The 18,851-nt window shown below is 41.5% G+C and overlaps 1 protein-coding gene across 4 annotated transcripts in view; it reads left to right on the forward strand.

The window, feature by feature from the left end:
- The window catches only part of ANO4 (anoctamin 4), a 561,131-nt gene that overhangs the window by 465,383 nt on the left and 76,897 nt on the right, over window positions 1-18,851 (forward strand). For all 4 annotated transcript variants that reach the window (XM_008256958.4, XM_070052753.1, XM_008256960.4 and 1 more), the window contains one exon: window positions 6,366-6,426. In XM_008256958.4, coding sequence (XP_008255180.1) covers window positions 6,366-6,426 — 61 coding nt within the window. The remainder of the gene's footprint in view (window positions 1-6,365; window positions 6,427-18,851) is intronic.

Consider the following 18,851-nt stretch of genomic DNA (forward strand, 5'->3'; position numbering starts at 1 on the left):
TAATTGTCTTTATATACAGAAGACCAATTCTATACTAACTGAAGATTTTGACAGTGTGTACCCACACAGACAGACAAAATTTAAAGTACAGTTTGAAGACAAGTTTTACTGTTAATTTTCGTAGTATAACTCATTAAGGACAGAGGCCCTACATGGGGAGCAAGTGCACCGTAACTACTGCTACAGGAGTTGTTAAAAACGAATCTTAATGAATAATGGGATGTGAGAGAGAGTGGGAGGGTGGGTATGGGGGGAAGAACTGCTATATTCCTAAAGCTGTACCTATATAATTTGTATTTATTAAATAAAAGCTTTCTAAAAAAAATATGGCTCTAGATATCAACACAAGAAGCTACAGCATGGCACACAATAAAAGGACAAGTATTAGAGAAAGTTAAATTCTTTTTTTTTTTGTTATTTAAAGTGATTTATGGAAGGGGAGAGGGAGCGGGAAAAGGGAGGGTTGCGGGTGGGAGGGAAATTATGGGGAGGGGGGAGCATTGTAATCCATAAGCTGTACTTTGGAAATTTGTATTCATTAAATAAAAGTTAAAAAGGCCAGCGCCGCGGCTCACTAGGCTAATCCTCCGCCTTGCCGCACCGGCACACTGGGTTCTAATCCTGGTCAGGGCGCCGGATTCTTTCCCAGTTGCCCCTCTCCCAGGCCAGCTCTCTGCTGTGGCCAGGGAGTGCAGTGGAGGATGGCCCGAGTACTTGGGCCCTGCACCCCATGGGAGACCAGGATAAGTACCTGGCTCCTGCCATCCGATCAGCGCAGTGTGCCGGCCGTGGCGGCCATTGGAGGGTGAACCAACAGCAAAGGAAGACCTTTCTCTCTGTCTCTCTCTCTCACTGTCCACTCTGCCTGTCAAAAAATTTAAAAAAAAAGGTTAAAAAAATAAAAAAGTGATTTATTACTGATGAAACATCAGACAATAATATAGGTTATGACAATCAGTGTTCCTTTGTGTTGTTTTGCTCTTTGTAATCTACGTACTTTATATTTTACACTTGAAAATGTCATGTGATACAGGGTATGCAAGTTTCACTAGATTGCCAAAGCAGGAAAAAAGGGGTAAAATCTCTGCTCTAGGAGTTTTTGTGACTAATTGAGGGACTCTGATTTCATTTGTTATTACTAGAGACACCTGCTATATGTTGGGTTAAATTTTGACCCTGTTCTTTACTACATGGCTGTCTGGAAATGAGTTACTTAACCTCTCTGAGCCTCAGTTTTGTCATCTGCAAAATGAAGAATATGTTGCTTGTTTCACATGCGTGTTATAAAAAGTCAGATTAGATGTACACTGAGCATAGTGTTCAGCCGTGGTAAGATCTCAGTAAATGACAACCACCCCCATTCTCCTCTTCATCATCATTGTTGTCAACAAGAGCTCAATTCCAAGCTAGCTTCTCACCTCCTTGACACTGCACATGTGTACTTTTCGGAGACTGAGTTTTCCAGTTTTCATCTGAATGCCTAGGTTTGAGTCCTGGCTCTGCTTCCAGTTCCAGCTTCCTACTTATGTCTGCCTTGGGAGGCAGCAGATGATGACTCAAATACTTAGGTCCCTGACACCCACAAGGGAGACCCAGGTTGTGCTACAGGCTCCTGCCTGCAGCTTGCCCCAGCTTTGGCTGTGGTGTACATTTTAAGGAGTGAATCAACAGATAGAAGATCTCTCTCTCTCTTCCCCTCCTCCCTCCATCCCCCCGTTTTTCTCTCCCTTTCAAAAAAAATGAAGTATTTAAAAAAAACTTTAAATTCAAGCAGTACATGCTCTGTCACATCCCATCGGCATGGCATGAAGACCAAAAAAGACAGTATATGTGGAAGTGTTTTGGGAAAAAAAAAATAGCACAAATTACTTACCAAATGTTATGTTATTACATGGCTTTTTTTTTTTTTTTTTTTTTTTTTTTTTTGCCAGGCAGAGTTAGACAGAGAGAGAGAGTTATAGACAGTGAGAGAGACAGAAAGGTCTTCCTTCCGTTGGTTCACCCCCCAAGTGGCTGCTACAGCCAGTGCATTGCAGCCCGTGCACTGCGCTGATCCGAAGCCAGGAGCCAGGTGCTTCCTCCTGGTCTCCCATGGAGGTGCAGGGCCCAAGCACTTGGGCCATCCTCCACTGCCTTCCCAGGCCACAGCAGAGAGCTGGCCTGGAAGAGGAGCAACTGGGACAGAATCCGGCGCCCCGACCGGGACTAGAACCCGGGGTGCCGGCGCCGCAAGTGGAGGATTAGTCTACTGAGCCGTGGCACTGGCACATGGCCCTTTCTAATAGTGTGTAACTTTATTAAACTAACAGGTACATTCATTGAATTCATGGAACTGATTTTACTTCAGAGGCAGTGTCATTAATGCAAAAGAATAGCTGAAATTTGGGCTGATGAAGACTCTTCCAGGACCCGCTATCTGTTGGTTTATCCACATTCTACAGATAAAAGGGGCTGGCAGATTGTATTGAATCTCTGTGATTACTAAAGCCTGAGTGTATCTCATTTCTCTGTTGGCATTGCAGAGTTTTGTTCATTTTGGATTAGAGAACACTTGATAGGCAGCTGAGTAGCCATTCATCCATAATGTCTTTAGTTGTGCAGGTGGCCTGTCCCTCTGGGAGGAGCCCAAACTGCAGCAGTCAGCTGTGATTTTAGAAAGATTTGGACTCTTAGTCTGTGCTGCTAGGGACCAAAAAAGCACAAAATGTCCTCCCTATCTTTGGAGAACACACAGATGGACCCAAATAGATGTGGACAAATTTAACAAAGTGACCTTAGGAAATAGAGATTTGGTGAAGATCAAGAATTTTTAAAAGGCCATGGGTTAAGCCTGAATGACTGCAATTTTTAAATTCTAATTTTTGGAGAATCTCAGAAGCACGAGCCCATTGTGTGTGTGTGTGTGTGTGTGTGTGTCTGTGTGTGTATGGGGGGTATGGATTTTTTATTTTTGCTTTTGCTTTTAATGTGAAAAGATACAGAGTGAGTGAATTATCAAGAAGATGATTCCTTAAAAGGATCATCATGAATAGTTCAAACTACTCAGGTATTATCAGAGCTGCTTCTGATAGTTCTACCTAAAGTAAGTTCTAGAACAATAACAATTGCAATTAAACCAAAGTTACTATAACAGCTAGACAACCTGTGTTTATGACTTCTGATTCTCACAGTAACTTCAAGGTAGCTGTAAGTATTCTCATTTTGTGTGGTGGCTCAGAGAGGTATAATTTATTCATGGTCACGTAGCAATACATCACCAGGCCTTGGATTACCAAACGTGTCTAGTCACCACTGTGCCACACTGAGATACAAGATTTTAACATTAGGATCTTGCTGAGAAACTTAGTGAAATGAAAGATAAAAAGCCTCAATTTCAAGACCCGGGTTACACGGGGTTTCCTTTAGAAATGTTTATTAGTATGGTCATAGTGATTTCCTGGCCGTGTGGGTACGCAGGAATACCAGATCCAACTGGAGCCCAGAAGCAGCTCCATCAGTGTTTCACTCCAAGTGGCTTCAGCAGAGAGAGACCTAGTAGCTGATTTCACTGCTAACTGGAGGCAGCTCACAGTTTATGAGCATGAGGCTCTCACAACCTAAAACTGCTGCTCCAGGCCCTTAGGTGACTCTGCCCACCTGTCTCCAGTTCTCTCTGCACCAGCCGGGAGGTGACTGCCAAGTGCCTTGACTCCAGGCTTACCTCATCCTTCCTTTATCTCCCTAAGATATTTGTGGTGTTTATTTTCAATTCTTGGCATTCTGATACAGAACATGTACTGTTTCACAAGATGTATACAACTTAGCTGGGAACTGATTTTGGGGGACAGGAAGATGTTCTCCAGATATGCTGTTATTTGGGCTGTGAGTATATATTCCCTGGAGCTATCAACCATTTTAGATCAGCGTCAGAGACCAGCCCATGTCTGTCAGTTCTACAGTGTTAGAGAGAGAGGAGGGCATTGAGCACCAGGCACTGCTGTATGCTGTCACTCTAACAGAAGACGTGGCTCTTCAGAGGCTCATTTTAAATTTTATTTATTTGTATTACTTAAAAGAGAGAGAGATCTTCTTTCTGCTGATCCACTCCCTCAAATGCCTGTGATAGCTGGTGCTGGGCCAAGGCTGAAGCCAGGAGCCAGCAACTCAATCCTGGTCTCACATGTGAGTGCTGGGGACCCAAGTGCTGGAGTCTCAGGGCGAACACATTCACAGAAAGCTGGAATTGAAGCAGAGCTGGGACCTGAACCAGGCACTCTGACTTGGGATGTGGATGTCCCAAGCCACATCAGCCATGGCACCCAGGGCCCTCTGAGAGTCTCATGCTTAAACCTGCTTAGAACACAGCAGAATTATGAGGAGGCACCTCTCCCTTGATGGTAATCCCAGCCCTGGGCCTAAGGAGTAATGGACTGAGGACGACTCCACTGCAGCTATCCAGGGAGCACCTTCTTTCTTCCTTTTTTCTTTTATCACCATCTCAGCCTGGCAGTAGCCCAAGAACAACAGCACCTGCGGTTTGATTTGCTGTAGCTTGGTTCTGAAAGAAGGCAAAGCAGTTGTCCAATGTCCATTTAAGTAAGAGGCTAGAGTAAAGTGGAAGTATTTCTCTAACCTCTGGTCACCCTGCACACACATACACACTTGTGGGAGATAACCTTCTGTCTCTCCTAGGGTTTCTTAGGGTCTTCGACTTTGTGTTTTGTTAGTTCCTGAAATCACTGTCTTGCTCTTCCATGGGTGGTTTTGGCAGAGGGTGCCATCCTGAGCTGGCCTTCCCTCTTATGAGGACTCAGAAATCCCTTTGACTTGGGGCCAGCGCCGTGGTGCAGCGAGTTAGCACCCGGGCCTGAAGCGCCAGCATCCCATATGGATGCTGGTTTGAGACCCAGTTGCTCCTCTTCTGATCCAGCTCTCTGCTATGGCCTGGGAAAGCAGTGGAAGATGGCCCAAGTCCTTGGGCCCCTGCACCCACATGGGAGACCTGGAAGAAGCTCTTGGCTCCTGGCTTCGGATCAGCACAGCTCCAGCTGTTGTGGCCAAATGGGGAGTGAACCATCAGGTGGAAGATTCTCTCTCTCTCTCTCTCTCTCTCTCTCTCTCTCTCTCTCTGCCTCTCCTTTCTCTGTGTAACTCTGACTTTCAAATAAATAAATCAATCTTTTGAAAAAAAAATCCCCTTGACTTTACACTTGCTGATTCACATTCTCCCAAACTGATAAATGGAACAGAAAATGCTCTTTCCAAAGGTTTGCCTATCAGTCCCAGGAAAGTACTGTGATTGGCTCTGTTTTGAGCCATGTGCCCATTTGGACCAGCCTGAGAGAGAAAGAGTGAAAGCTTGAAAGAGTGCATGCGAGCTAGCTAGCTGTATTCCCCAGAGAAGGGAGAATGGGAGGAAAAATTGTCTGGGCAGCCAAAGCAGCAACAAGCACAATCCATTTCAGGACAGACACTGAGAGTGCAAGCTGTGTCTTCAGAGAGAGCGAGCGAGCGAGCGTGAGAGTGAGCACAGACCAACGGGATAACCACTGGGACTTTCAGGCTTGATTTGCTGTTGAGAGTCAGCATACTCCTACAGCTTGCACTTCTTCTGGCCTAGGATATCATTTGTCTCCCCTCAGGTGTTTGAATGCTGCCAACATCTCCTATGTTCAAAGAAAGAGAGGTCATAAACTTTTGGAAGAATAGGAAATAATTCATGCTGTGATGTAATAGGAAAAGACCTGCTCATACCTGATACATTCTCCAAAAGACAGTAAAGTTTGCTTTTAGGGAGTTATACAATACCAAAAGGGAAAAAACGTTGTGCTTTATGAAGCTGTCAGTCCTCATTTCAGTTTGGCATGGACATCAGTGAGATTTATACTGCAGATGGGAACAAGTTTGACAGTTATGCAGGGAGAATAGATATGTTTGCTTTTTGCTGTGCTGATTGCAATAGAATGTATTATTCTAGAGACAAAATGTTGCTGACTGTCTTTGCACTATTTGCAGTAGGTAAATTCAGTGATTGCCTGAGGCTTTAATAGAGGTGGAAGTGGACTTTGTTAATGGTTCTGCTCTCCCATCTTTTTAATGCAGAAATCCGGAGAATAGCCCAGAAAATGTTTGCTCAAAACTGTACACAAAATACCCATGTTTTCAAAGTAAATAACTGAAGCATTAAAAACAATGCTTGGGAAGTTGGAAACTTTTAAAGGAGCAATAAAAATATCTTCCTGGTGCTAAATATAACTATGTGTGTATCCATTCCATATGTATATGTTTGAGTTTTTGAAATGGGAAAAGAATTTTTAGTAGTGCTACTGGGGCCACAGATAAATATCCAACTGATATTCAGTAACACTGATGCATATTGTTCCCAGGTGACCCACCTTTTTGACAATGGAGCCACCGTCTTCTTTGCTGTTTTCATGGCAGTGTGGGGTAAGTCTTCTACCAGTGTAAAACCCGAGTTCCTCCCGTCTGCTCTATGATGTGTTCTTTCTTTGGACAGGGGAAAAAAAGCTTGAGTACACTGAGTTAGCTTTTCTATTAGCAATTAAATGGTAAATAATTTATTTGGTGTATCTTAGAAGTGATGTGGTACAAAAGAAACATGTCTGATTTCTTTTAAAACTCAGCAACTTCATCAGCATTCCATTATTAAAGTAAAATTCACCTTCTGTTGAAGATAAAAAGAAAGCTTAGAGCTCACCAGCTCTTCAGTCTGGGAAAAACTGAACACTCATCTCAGTATGTGTAGGACTTTGTACTGTGAGTAGCTAATGGATGAAGACTTACAGCTGGCTTTGTTTTAGGTCTGGATAAAATGACCCCCTATAAGCAAGGGCTACTTTCTGAACTGAATTGAGTCTGTCCGTACCTGTTCAAGCTATTCCAAGTCTTTGGAACTAACAGGCCTTCGTTGAAATCGCAAATCCTCTAAATATCAAGCTGTGTAATTTAGAACAAGTTACTTGAACCACTTCTTAGTAAAGTGGGCTTAATAACAGCTCATAGTTAAATATTATCGAGCTTTAATTGTACAAAAATGTCTGGTTAGATTCGTAGTAAACAGTTAATGGTGCTTGCCTTTGGAGAGGAGAAATCATGACGTTCTAAGAAATAAGCAAACAGTGATGAAAGACAAACTTAAAATGTTATATATTTTCAGTTTCATTTGAAATTCTTATAATGATTATAGTTTATATTGTTTATAATGATTAAATTTACCTTATAGCCTAAAATGCCAAAATCTGAATTTTAGTGTGCAACATTCTACTAACTTTGGGCATAGGCTCATCTTTTCCCTCATGTCTGGAATGAGTTATCAGAATCTTCCCCATTATTCAAGGCCCAGGTGAAATGTCATCGTCTCTGGCCATACAATGTTGCTGCCTTGAACTTCCATAGCACTTGGGTTATGATAATTTTAGGGAACTTGCAATTATTTGCATGTGCACTTTTCTTGCCTAATAGATATATGATTCTGAAGGATGATTATGATCTCATGAAATTATTTTTGAGACTGAAATATTTAATACGTATTTGTTGGATGGATGGATGAATGGGTGGATGGATGATGGAAAGAAAGAAAGAGAGAAGCAGGTTGGCCGGCGCCGCGGCTCACTAGGCTAATCCTCCGCCTAGCGGCGCCGGCACACCGGGTTCTAGTCCCGGTCGGGGCGCCGGATTCTGTCCCGGTTGCCCCTCTTCCAGGCCAGCCCTCTGCTGTGGCCAGGGAGTGCAGTGGAGGATGGCCCAAGTGCTTGGGCCCTGCACCCCATGGGAGACCAGGAAAAGCACCTGGCTCCTGGCTCCTGCCATCGGATCAGCGCGGTGCGCCAGCCGCGGCGCGCCGGCCGCGGCGGCCATTGGAGGGTGAACCAACGGCAAAAGGAAGACCTTTCTCTCTGTCTCTCTCTCTCACTGTCCACTCTGCCTGTCAAAAAAAAATAAATAAATAAATAAATAAACCTTAAAACAAATTTAAAAAAAAAAAAAAAAAAAAAAAAAAAAAAAAAAAGAAAGAGAGAAGCAGGAAGAGAAGGAAATTACCTAAGGATTTCTTTGACACAAAGAATGCATTTCATTGGCTTTTTTTATAAGTAAATATAAAACCTTGTTCTGTTGAGGAGGCTGGTTCTAGAATCATTCTGCCTTTCCTATGTACAGATCATCAAAGGAAATTCTCTTACCCAGAACAGCTCTGTTGAAGGGATATGTCACTTCAACCCCTCTTATCCAATAGGTATTTGATCCAAGATCAATCAAATCAAAAGCAGGAGAGTAACCTTGGAAAAGGCCTGAAATTCTGCCAAGATTGGTAACAACAATCATATTCCTATTCTCAAGAATGAGGACTAGGAAATGTGGAGGGAGATAATGAGTTAGCAGCAGAAACTGGCTTTGAACAATGCACATACGGCAGGACAGAGAGAATGAGAGAGATTGAAATTGACTATCAGTTGCAAGTAGGGACTACAAGGAATTATGAGGATGCTAAATTTATGAGAAAGAGAGCCTAGAAATAAGAAGTAAAGATTAGCAGAAAATATATAGAATAGTGGGTAAAGAAGTCAACCAGTAGTCAACTGAGAGGAAATGCAACACAGTCTCCCAAAGCAAAGAGAAAATACAACAAGTCATGTTGCTAGTGGAGTATCAGCATAAAGGCCCATGGTCTCTCCTGGCTGAGGTCTCACAAACTGCTGTCTTCCATATCTACCTCTGCATAAGCCCAGTCTTCATTCCTATTCATGCCTCCCTTCATGCACATTGTGAAAAACTCTGTTTGTGCCACCCTTAGTGTATCCCTGTCCCTTGCAAACAAAGGACACTAACCATGTCAGAGTTTTGGTTACAAGGCTGAGCTCTCAGATTGAGAATTGTGTCTGGGTTTTCTTAGAACATGTTACTATCAGTAACTGTAATTAAGTAATGAAATAAGCCACCTACTGCCTGAGTTTTGCCATGGTTCCAAATGAGGGGACTTTGGGACATATTTTCATTTCTTACATCAGTGGTTCTCATGACACACATAGGAAATGAATATATTTGCATAGTATATGATGTCCATGGAAGAGCCTGTCATCATCAGAGATAGAGGTACCCTAAGCATATGAGCCCACTAGCATCATGGGCTACAGAAACTATTAGTAGAAGTAGTAGTCCTGACATTATCACTTGGAAGATCTTCCTTGGGCTACTAACCTTCTGTGTACTGAGTTAATGCCCCGTATAGTGAGATGTATCCTGGTGGTATTCTGGAACAATTAAAACACAAAACCCCCTTACTCACTTTAGTATTTAACCAGTTTTACATATACTTTTGTTGTGAGGCAGGCCCTGGGCTAGATTCGTTCCAAATTTTTATCTCCTCTTGAGAAAGAATTCAAGGAAGAAACATAAAATAAAGGCGAGCAGGAAAGCATGATTTATTTAGAGGCAAAGAATAATTACATACTCAGGAGGGATTGCTGGTAATGAGAGAGTGATGCTGTAATTAACAAAGTTCAGAGTCATCCTTTTAGAGGCCTGGAGATTGTGTCTGGGGCATACCTCACTGAATATTCAAATGAGGTGCAGTTTCCACAGGGTTTGTGCATTGCCCATTTCCATGCCCTCTTTTTTGGAAATCTCAGAAGTGTTATGGAGTCAGGTGCATGATAGGAATGGGGTTTAGGTGTGTGATAGAAGTGATTGTGCTAATCAAGGTGGTTTCATTGCCACCACAGACACCCAACTTGCAGCCATTTTGGACATTTCTAGCCAGCTCCAGCTCTTAAGCAGCAAATCTCCCAGCAGTTGTGGTTGGTATGGGAGGAGGGTTTGTGGTGCACAGAGAGCTGCAGTACTCACGCTGGCAATCTTAAATTCCTTGCTACCTCCCTAACTACATCACTTTGACTGAAGTAACGGTTTCCTCTTCCACGGTTTACCCCCTGAGACTGTATAGAAGAAAAATTTTGCTATAATAGCATTTGTCTATAAGGCAGAAGTTTTCATCTCTTCCCCAAGTACCACCATTAAAAAAGGGATTGCATCTCTTTTTTGCAAGTTGGAATGTTTCATGCCATGGATGACAAATAGGATTTATTTTATCCCCTTAGCCTAGAGCATGGAGTTTAGAAGCTTTTGAGCTTGCACGTGGGTGGATTGGGGATTTGACGGCCCTTGTGCTTTGGAATATACTTCATAAGATTCTGATGGATATTCTGTAATAAACTGTAGGCATTTTAGGGCCACTCCAGGCAAAGCAAGCTTAGAATAATTTACCCTCTGAATTGCTTTGTTGACAATTTATTGCTTAAATGCTGTATCATTCCCAAAAATGTGGTAGTTTGAGAAAAATAATGATTTAGATAGGGATATGTGTTTTGTAGAAATCTGAAATTGCAATAATGTAACACTTATGATCGCATACATTTTATATACATTTATTAACAGCTTACTATGCGCTGAACCCTCTCCTAAGCATCGTATATGGATCTTACTTAATTTCTATAGCAACTTTTAAGGAACGTAGTGTTATTATCCTGATTTGACAGGTGAGGAAACCAAGGCAGTCCTGGAGAGTGGCAAAGCCATGTGGTAAAGTGGGCAGGCTTAGCTCCTCTGCTAGGATCAGCTACTGTTGCAGCCACTTCTGCTTTAGAGATCTGAACTTGAAGATAAAAGACTATTGATTCTGCTTTGAGGTGGTGATGTTGTATGAAAGCATGTCAGTTCTAATGGAGCTTACTTTAATGGTCTCAGGATCGTCTCTTATGATTGACAAGTTAAAACATAAGAAAACCAATGCACTCTGCTTTCAGGAACTTGCTAGATATGGAGATGATGAGAACACATGTAAGTGGTTTGCGAGGCTCTGAAGGGCCAGTGTTGATGAGCTGTTTTGCTGCCTTTTGCTTTGTGTGTTCACCAGAGAAACAGCATGGCTCCATTTGGAACCAGTTTGTAGCAGCTGGGCAGGGCCTTTGCGTCAGGCTGGAAATCTTGATGCAACTCCGCCCGCTTTGTTCAGGCTCACTTATGTGTGAGAGAGAGATCAGTGCTCCCTGCAGACTTTGTGTTGCGCTCTGGGCCTGGGGCTCTGGGCTTCAACCTCGGTGCTCCTCCTTCATCGGTGCTCGTTTTTGTTCAGAAAGATGCAAGGGGCAGAATAATGATGGACTAAATTGGCTTCCCTCCTTGGGGAAAGAAACATGAGTCAGCAGAGAACTAGATGTTGGCAGAAACCTGTCAGGAAGTAGATCATTTCCCTCTGTTCTTTGTTTCTGGTTTCTTTCCTTTTTTCCCTCCTTTTTTTTTTTTTTTTTTTTTGTCTACTCTAAGTGTTACCAAAAATTAAATTATTCCCATTAAACAAAGAAAGCAAGCCCCTCAGAGCTCTGCAATGAAGATGACAAGACTGTGGTTGTTTTATTTCAAATTCAAGAATCTGTGTCATTCTATTAGTAATTGGCAAATGAAGTATTGTCATTTTTAAGATCTCTCTCTCTCTCTCACTCCCTCCCTCCTACACTCTCCCTCCATCCATCTTTCTCTCTCTCTCTCTTCATCTTCCTCTCTCTAAGCCTGCTTTTCAAATGAATAAATTAAACCTTTAAGATCAAATAAAATAAATTTGATAATAATTAGCCTTTTGTTCATAGATATTTATGCTGTTTATCATTGATAAACTTATCTATGTGTCCAACAATAAAGTACTAATTCTTTTTTACACAAAATGAAAAGATATAAATTTTCCAAGTATCTACTGTGTGTAGATGCATTCACATATGATACCTCATCAATTTCTCCTAACCCATCCTGAAGAAATCATTACCCCATTTTATAGGTAAGATTACTATCACCATTTCATATTGACACTCAGAGAAATTATACATCTTGCCCGAGATTACCCAACAACTGATAAATGGTAGAGTCTGGGTGGCTGAGACTCAAGTACTTGGGCCATCTTCCACTGCTTTTTCCAGGCTTGTAGCAGGGAGCTGGATCAGAAGTGGAGCAGCCCATCACAGGTGGTAGCACCTGCTATGCCACAATGCCGACCTCTAATTTCTTAAGATAAATGGCTAGGTCATTGATGTGAACTCTTCTTATTTTAAAGTGTAAGAATTTAAATTAACATTAAATGAATGAGGGCCAGCACTGTGGCTTAGTAGGCTAAGCCTCCACCTGCAGCGCCAGCATCCCATATGGACACTGGTTGGTGTCCCGCTGCTCCTCTTCTGATCCAGCTCTCTGCTAATGTCCTGGGAAAGCACTGAAAGATGGCCCAAGTGCTTGGGCCCCTGTACCCATGTGGGAGACCTAGAAGAAGCTCCTGACTCTGACTTCAGATCAGCCCAGCTCCAGCCATTGCAGCCATTTAGGGAGTGAACCAGTGGATGGAGACCTTCTCTCTGTCCATCCCCCCCCCCCTTCTGTAATTCTGCCTCTCAAATGAATAAAATCTTTAAAAAATGTTAAATGAATGGAAAGAATGGATCAGTTCTTGACAAGTCTTTCCACTTGATTAATCATCTTGACTCCCATTACATAGAACATCCCTAGAGTCTGAATTCATGTTGGGATGTCTTTATAACTCTGCAAAACGTGTGTTCTTATACACACGTCATTTTAAAGAAGGCTGATCACCTTCTGGGTGGGCACACTGACTTCAGGAAGTAATTCAATACCAGCGATTAATTCCAGCTTCATAAAAGGTGTGGATAACCCTGTGCTTTCCAGACTCACTTGACATTGTACAATGTTTCACAAACTTTCTATTCATTTACATTCACTTACATTACTATTGCCAATGGCCTACCTCGTATGTTGTAAATTAGCAACTTTAAACATTCTGTTTGGTCCCCATTAATTTGAAAACATGGAAAAATCTGTTACGATTTTGATATTGAGATATTTCACATAAAAATACATTTTTATAATTTCTTGTGGAAAAGGTCCACAGCACCATCAATGGGAGCTGAGGAATACCCACCACCTTACAGTGTGCACAAACTGCCCTTTGCCCCAGTCCCCACCACTTTTATTGTATGACTCTTCTACTTGGATTTTGTACTCTCTGTCTGTTCTAGCATTTGAGTTTGTGACTCCTAGCTGAGCTCATTTATCATACGTACACTTTACAAATTAACTCTCAAGAAGTGACCTCGAGACATATATCATTGTAACTCCCCTGTACTTTTTTCCAAATAAACATTCTCAGAAAGTTATAAAGGACTAAAAAACCCAAAATCTGTTAAAATTATTAATTCACTATTTTAAGAAATGAAATTAAAATTGGGAGGAAAAGGATTGTGTATGTGAAGTAAGCAGACTTGCTAAGAAGTAGAAGAATCATCTTGAACCAGTTTCTGAAAATTGCTTTGAGACACAAAACAGAGAATCACCATTGTGAAATAAAAATCATCCTTTTTCTTCTTTATGTACCACTCATTTTCTCAAGGACCAAGCCTCCATTCTTGTTTCTGTGCAAACAAGTGGAACATAATTTTTTGATGAGTTAAGAAAAATATAGTAGATTACAGGACCTTTCAACCTCTTTTAAAAAATAAGGAAAATGTTTTACAATTATTTTTTATGACTAGACATAATTATCTTTTGGATTACCAGAGTAGACATTTTGACAATGGAGAATCAGGTTTAGGCCTTTCCAAACCTGTCAGGTTAACAAATGGCAAGGATTGGTAGCCTTTTATCCCTAGCAGCTGTGTGAATAAATGAGGGCTTTTCCTGGATTCTTGGTTGAAGAGTAAAGATCTGAGGGAAGGTTAGAGAGTAAACACCAGGCTCACCCAGTGAGCCTGTAATCCTGGGAGGCAGCCCTTTCATGTCTGTAATAGGCTTCTGCAACGTGCTCCCGTGTGGTTGGAGAGTGGGTTTTTCTTTGTCTTGTTTCTGGCTCTTCTCATTCCAATAGACTTTCAAGCTCCCAGTTGAGAGTCCAGCCTAGGATTTGAGAGTCCGGAAGGGCAGGTCTGAATCTCAGCTCTATCATTTCTTAGTTCTCTGAAGATACTTTATAAGTATATCATTTCAACCCTACCATGGAACCTAACAAGGATGTGGGAGGGGAATTTTCTATAAGAGTCTCTAAATGCCTTAGTGCGATGATGAAAGATAATTGAGTCAGTGGATTATTTTTTCCCTCCTACTTTCAGAATGTTAACCGTGACTATATTTTTTTTGACAGGCAGAGTTAAACAGTGAGAGAGAGAGAGACAGAGAGAAAGGTCTTCCTTCCAATGGTTTACTCTCCAAATAGCCGATACGGCTGGCGCACTGTGCTGCTCCGAAGCCAGGAGCCAGGTGCCTCTCCTGGTCTCCCATGCGGGTGCAGGGCCCAAGCACTTGGGCCATTCTCCACTGCCTTCCCAGGCCACAGCAGAGAGCTGGACTGGAAGAGGAGCAACCGGGACAGAACCGGCACCCCGATCAGGACTAGAACCCAGGGTGCCGGTGCCACAAGTGGAGGATTAGCCTAGTGAGCCGTGGCGCCGGCCACCATGTCTATATTTTACAGAAAAACCTATATTAATTATAATGCTATAATACACAAGCCACAAAACTTGACATTTGACATAACCCAGTCAGGTATTTCTAGTGGGCAGGCAGCTTTCCTGTGGTCCTTCAAATGTAAGAATGGGTTCCTTCTGTCCTGGATCCTCAGAGTCCTCTCTATCCATCCGGCAAAAGAAGAAAGGGAGTGCAAGGAAGCTGCACCCACTTCTTAACTCTTCAGTCCAATAAATGACACATATCACTTCTACTCACTTTCCATTGACCAAAACTTGGATTGTGACCACATCTAATTGCAAGAAATGGTAGGAAATGTAACCTAACTATGCTTGGAGGATAGAAAATTGTTTTGGTATATGCATCATGGTCAGCAAAAATTTATCTGAAATTGGCAATAGTTGTCCTAATTAAGAGCATAATAATAGAGTGTGGCCTGCAAAATATTCCATACCCTGTGCCTTCTGTGTCCTTTATAAGTGGCATGAGACTACTTCCCAATTGTGTATAACTCTGAACCAAGAGTTTCCTGGTACAGTAGTTCCTCCTGATCCATGGTTTTCCTTTCCATGATTTCTGTTACCCATATTTAACCATGCTCTGAAAATATTAAACATAAATTTTCAGAAATAAGTAATTCATAAGTTTTAAATCACACGAGTTCCTGAGTTGTAAGATGAAATCTCATGCCATCCCACTCCAGTCTCATTCAGAACATGAATCATCTCTTTGTCCAGTAATTCATGCTATATACACTACCCACCCATTAGTCATTTAGTAGCCAGCTCAGTTACTGGATCAACTACCAAGATATTGCAATGCTTAGGTTCAACTAACCCTGATTTTACTTAATAGTAGCCCCAAAGCACTTGAGTATTGAATCTGATAATTCAAATATCCCTAAGAGAAGTAACTTCCCTTAAGTGAAAAGGTGTAAGTTCTCAACTTAAAGAAAACAAAACTGTATGCTGAGGTTGCTACAGTCTCTATATAGTACTCAGTACTACCCATGGTCTCAGGCATTCAATGGAGGTCTTGGAATGTATCCCTCATGGGTAAAGAGGGATAACTGTATTTGAACACCAGCTGACCTGAACACTACCCATAATCTTATCTCTACTGAGAGAACAGATAGCTCAGATTTTCCTTATGTGTTAACTAGTTTTGTGAGAGTATTGTTATCTGAAGTGGGTGTTAACCCACTCAGGTGAGCTTCATTTGTGGATAGGGTATATGAATGTGTGTATAAAAGATACATTTAGCAGGAGCCAAATTGAAAGAGGCAAAGAGAAAAATGTGAGATCATGATGTAAGCTGCCATGTGACTGGATACACCCAAAGTGCAGGGACCTCCCTGGAATGGGTGTCTAGAAGGGAAGAATTTAATAATGGAATGGTGAGGTTATGGGATTGGAGATTTGCCTTGAAAAGAGATGCCCTGTGTTTGGTTATGTCCTCATTTCTTGGGTGGAAGTAAAGGCAGATTCTTCCTCCAGGTAATAGTCATTTTCACAGAAATGATCACAAAAGAATGGCAGTGGCACCAGCAGTTCATTTCTTCTTCCCATCCTCCCAAGCTCTAGAAAGGAGGAGAGGAGAGGATGGCAGACAAAGAAGGGAGTGCTATGGTCTGAACGTTTGTGTCCTCTAAAATTCATAAATAGTAGGAGGTAAGACATTTGGGAGGTGATTGGCTAAGTCTTGAGGGTGGATGAATGAGATTAGTGCCCTTATAGAAAACCTCAGTGAGCTAGCTAGTTCCTTCTGCCGTGTAAGGACACAGCCAGAAGCCATCATATGTGAACCAGGACACAATCTGCTGGTACCTTTTCCTTGAACTTTTCAGCCTCCAGAACTATGAGAAATAAATTCCTATTATTTGTAAGTCACCTGGCTTATGGCATTTTGGTATAGCAGCCTGACTGAGCTGAGACAGGGGCTTACTGGTTAGAATTTTTCTCTCCAGGCATGATTCTGCACATGCTGGGGTAAAAAGAAAGGTGATGGAATAATTCTGGTAGTCACTGGCTTGTCTTTGAAATCAGTTCCTTCAGATGCCATCCACAGATTGGTCAGTTAGAAGCAGCAATGGCCAATAAGACAAATTGAATGTGTATCCTATGGTCTATTCCAAAATGATCCCCCATCAAGCCTCCCTGAGCCCACTGTCCTGACTCCCATGGAAGAATCCAGGGATGGGCTGCTTTATTTCTTCAAAACCAATGCGACTTGAGAGACCAAAGAAATTCCTTACAAAGTAGCATTTGCTTGAGGGGCCAAAGGATCATGAAAAGGAATTGTCCCAGGGACCCTGTGCAAAGCCAAGACAATTCAGTGAGGCAGAAGGCACGTGTGCAGAAGTTAACATTTCAAGACTGCTTGAGATGGGCTTGTGTACAAGGTTGACCCTTGGAAACTTGGATTTGAGGAAAGTTTCCACCACCATAACTGCTAAGGATGTCTCACTGTGCAAAAGTGCATACTCACACAGTATAACTTATGTTACTTTCTGGAATTTGCATATGTGCTGAGTAGAAAGTAACAAGACTGACCCCAAGAAAAACCCTGGTCACAGAGTTTCTAATGACATTTTCTGTTAAGACAATACTTCTTATGTGTTGCCACAACTCTTCTGGAGGAATTAGGTATATCTTATGTGACTCTCCTGGGAGAGGACTATTGGAAGCTTGTGCTGGCTTCCTCTGGACTTCTCCCCATGCACCTATCCCCTTTGCTGATTTTGCTTTACAGACTTTTACTGAAATAAGCCTCAGCCATCAGTGCAACAATGTTCTGTGTCGTGTGGATCCTCCTAATGAATCACTAGGTATGGAGATGGTCTTGGGGACCCCAGTGCAGTAAGACTCACGGGAGGAATCCAGTGAAAAAATTGCTGCCCAGTATTATACTATTTTATCCTCCATTACATAGATTATCTTAATTTATATCTTCCAGAATTAATCACTTGATTGTTTTAGGAATATCTTTGTTAATAAATATAACTACAAAGAATTTTTTGTGTGTTTTGGAAAGGTACTACCATAAGCAAAGCATATTTTCTGTAATTCCCAGGAGATCCGAAGAGAGATTCCACACTCAGATACACTAATATGGCTGCTTTTAGCCATAATATTCACACTAAGAGAATAAAGACTGTCAGGAGTCTTGCATCATTCTAAGTCTATGTCTGCCTATGTCTGCCAGTATGAGTTTGTGCCAAACTTTAGGGGAGAAACTTAGAATTTTTAGAGTATTTTGACTTTGAGCATGCAAGATAAGGGGTTATGGACCTGTATTACCATCCATTTTTTGCTTATCAGGAATTGAGAATTAGAAAAGCTAATTGATTTGCCAGGAGTAGCACAGCTTATACCTGAGCTGTATTTCAAGTTTAGAAATGTCTAGTCCATATGCCAGAGGATTCTATTGTCCTTCTAGATAAAAATCATGTCTTCTGCCCCTGAAAACCACTAATGAGAAGGGCATGTGGCAACAAGTAGGGATAAAAATGAAGAATGTACCTATCTGTCTTTGGAACATGAAGTTCAATATTTACCTTTCCCCATAACCTGATTCCAAATATATGACATGTTTTTGCCTTTTGTAAGTCTAATTATACAGCAAGACTCAAGAGATATAACAAGACCTCAATTGAAATAAATTCACCTATTCTGTCTCCTAGGGTATCTCTGTTGTATACTTAGTTGTGGCCACTCATTCTCCAAATGAGTGTGTGGGGTGTGTGTGTGATTGGATTTGTGCCATCAGGAGTATGTCTTTGTTCTTTTATCTCTTGCTTTTATTTGTTGCATTATGCTCAATAATTCATTTGAGTAGATTTTTTTTAAAACTGAACTGAGTAGAAATTTACTTTGGCTAGATGAGGACAACTCCCAGATTTCCCTGGGTGGGAGGCCAGCTGGCTCACAACTGTTGGAAATAGTTCTTAATAGACTTAAAAACACTTTCTGCCTTCACCATGACAACAAGGATATGGTTTGGAGAAAAGGAGAAGCAAAAAGACTCCTTCCAAAAAATAGCTTCCTTCAATAAAATAATAAAGAATATTTTTATGTAGACATTTTCTGGTGGAAGATTTGGGGGACAAGAAATCCCTTACAATCAAATAGATGTGAACTGCTAAATTTTTGGTTATGCTTTTCTGCCCTTACCTGGCCCTTGCTTTTAAAAATAAATGCTCTATCAATTAGAAAAATGTTGATAATCCAGTGTTCTCAGGTCCTTACATCCCTAGAGCTTTGTTATGCTAATGAATCTGTTCTGCCTCAATTTGCAAGATAGATTAATTTAATTCTAAATGAAGCCTCATTTTTTTCATT

The sequence above is a fragment of the Oryctolagus cuniculus genome, chromosome 11, assembly GCF_964237555.1.
Source record: "Oryctolagus cuniculus chromosome 11, mOryCun1.1, whole genome shotgun sequence".
In the NCBI taxonomy this organism is placed as follows: Eukaryota; Metazoa; Chordata; class Mammalia; order Lagomorpha; family Leporidae; genus Oryctolagus; species Oryctolagus cuniculus.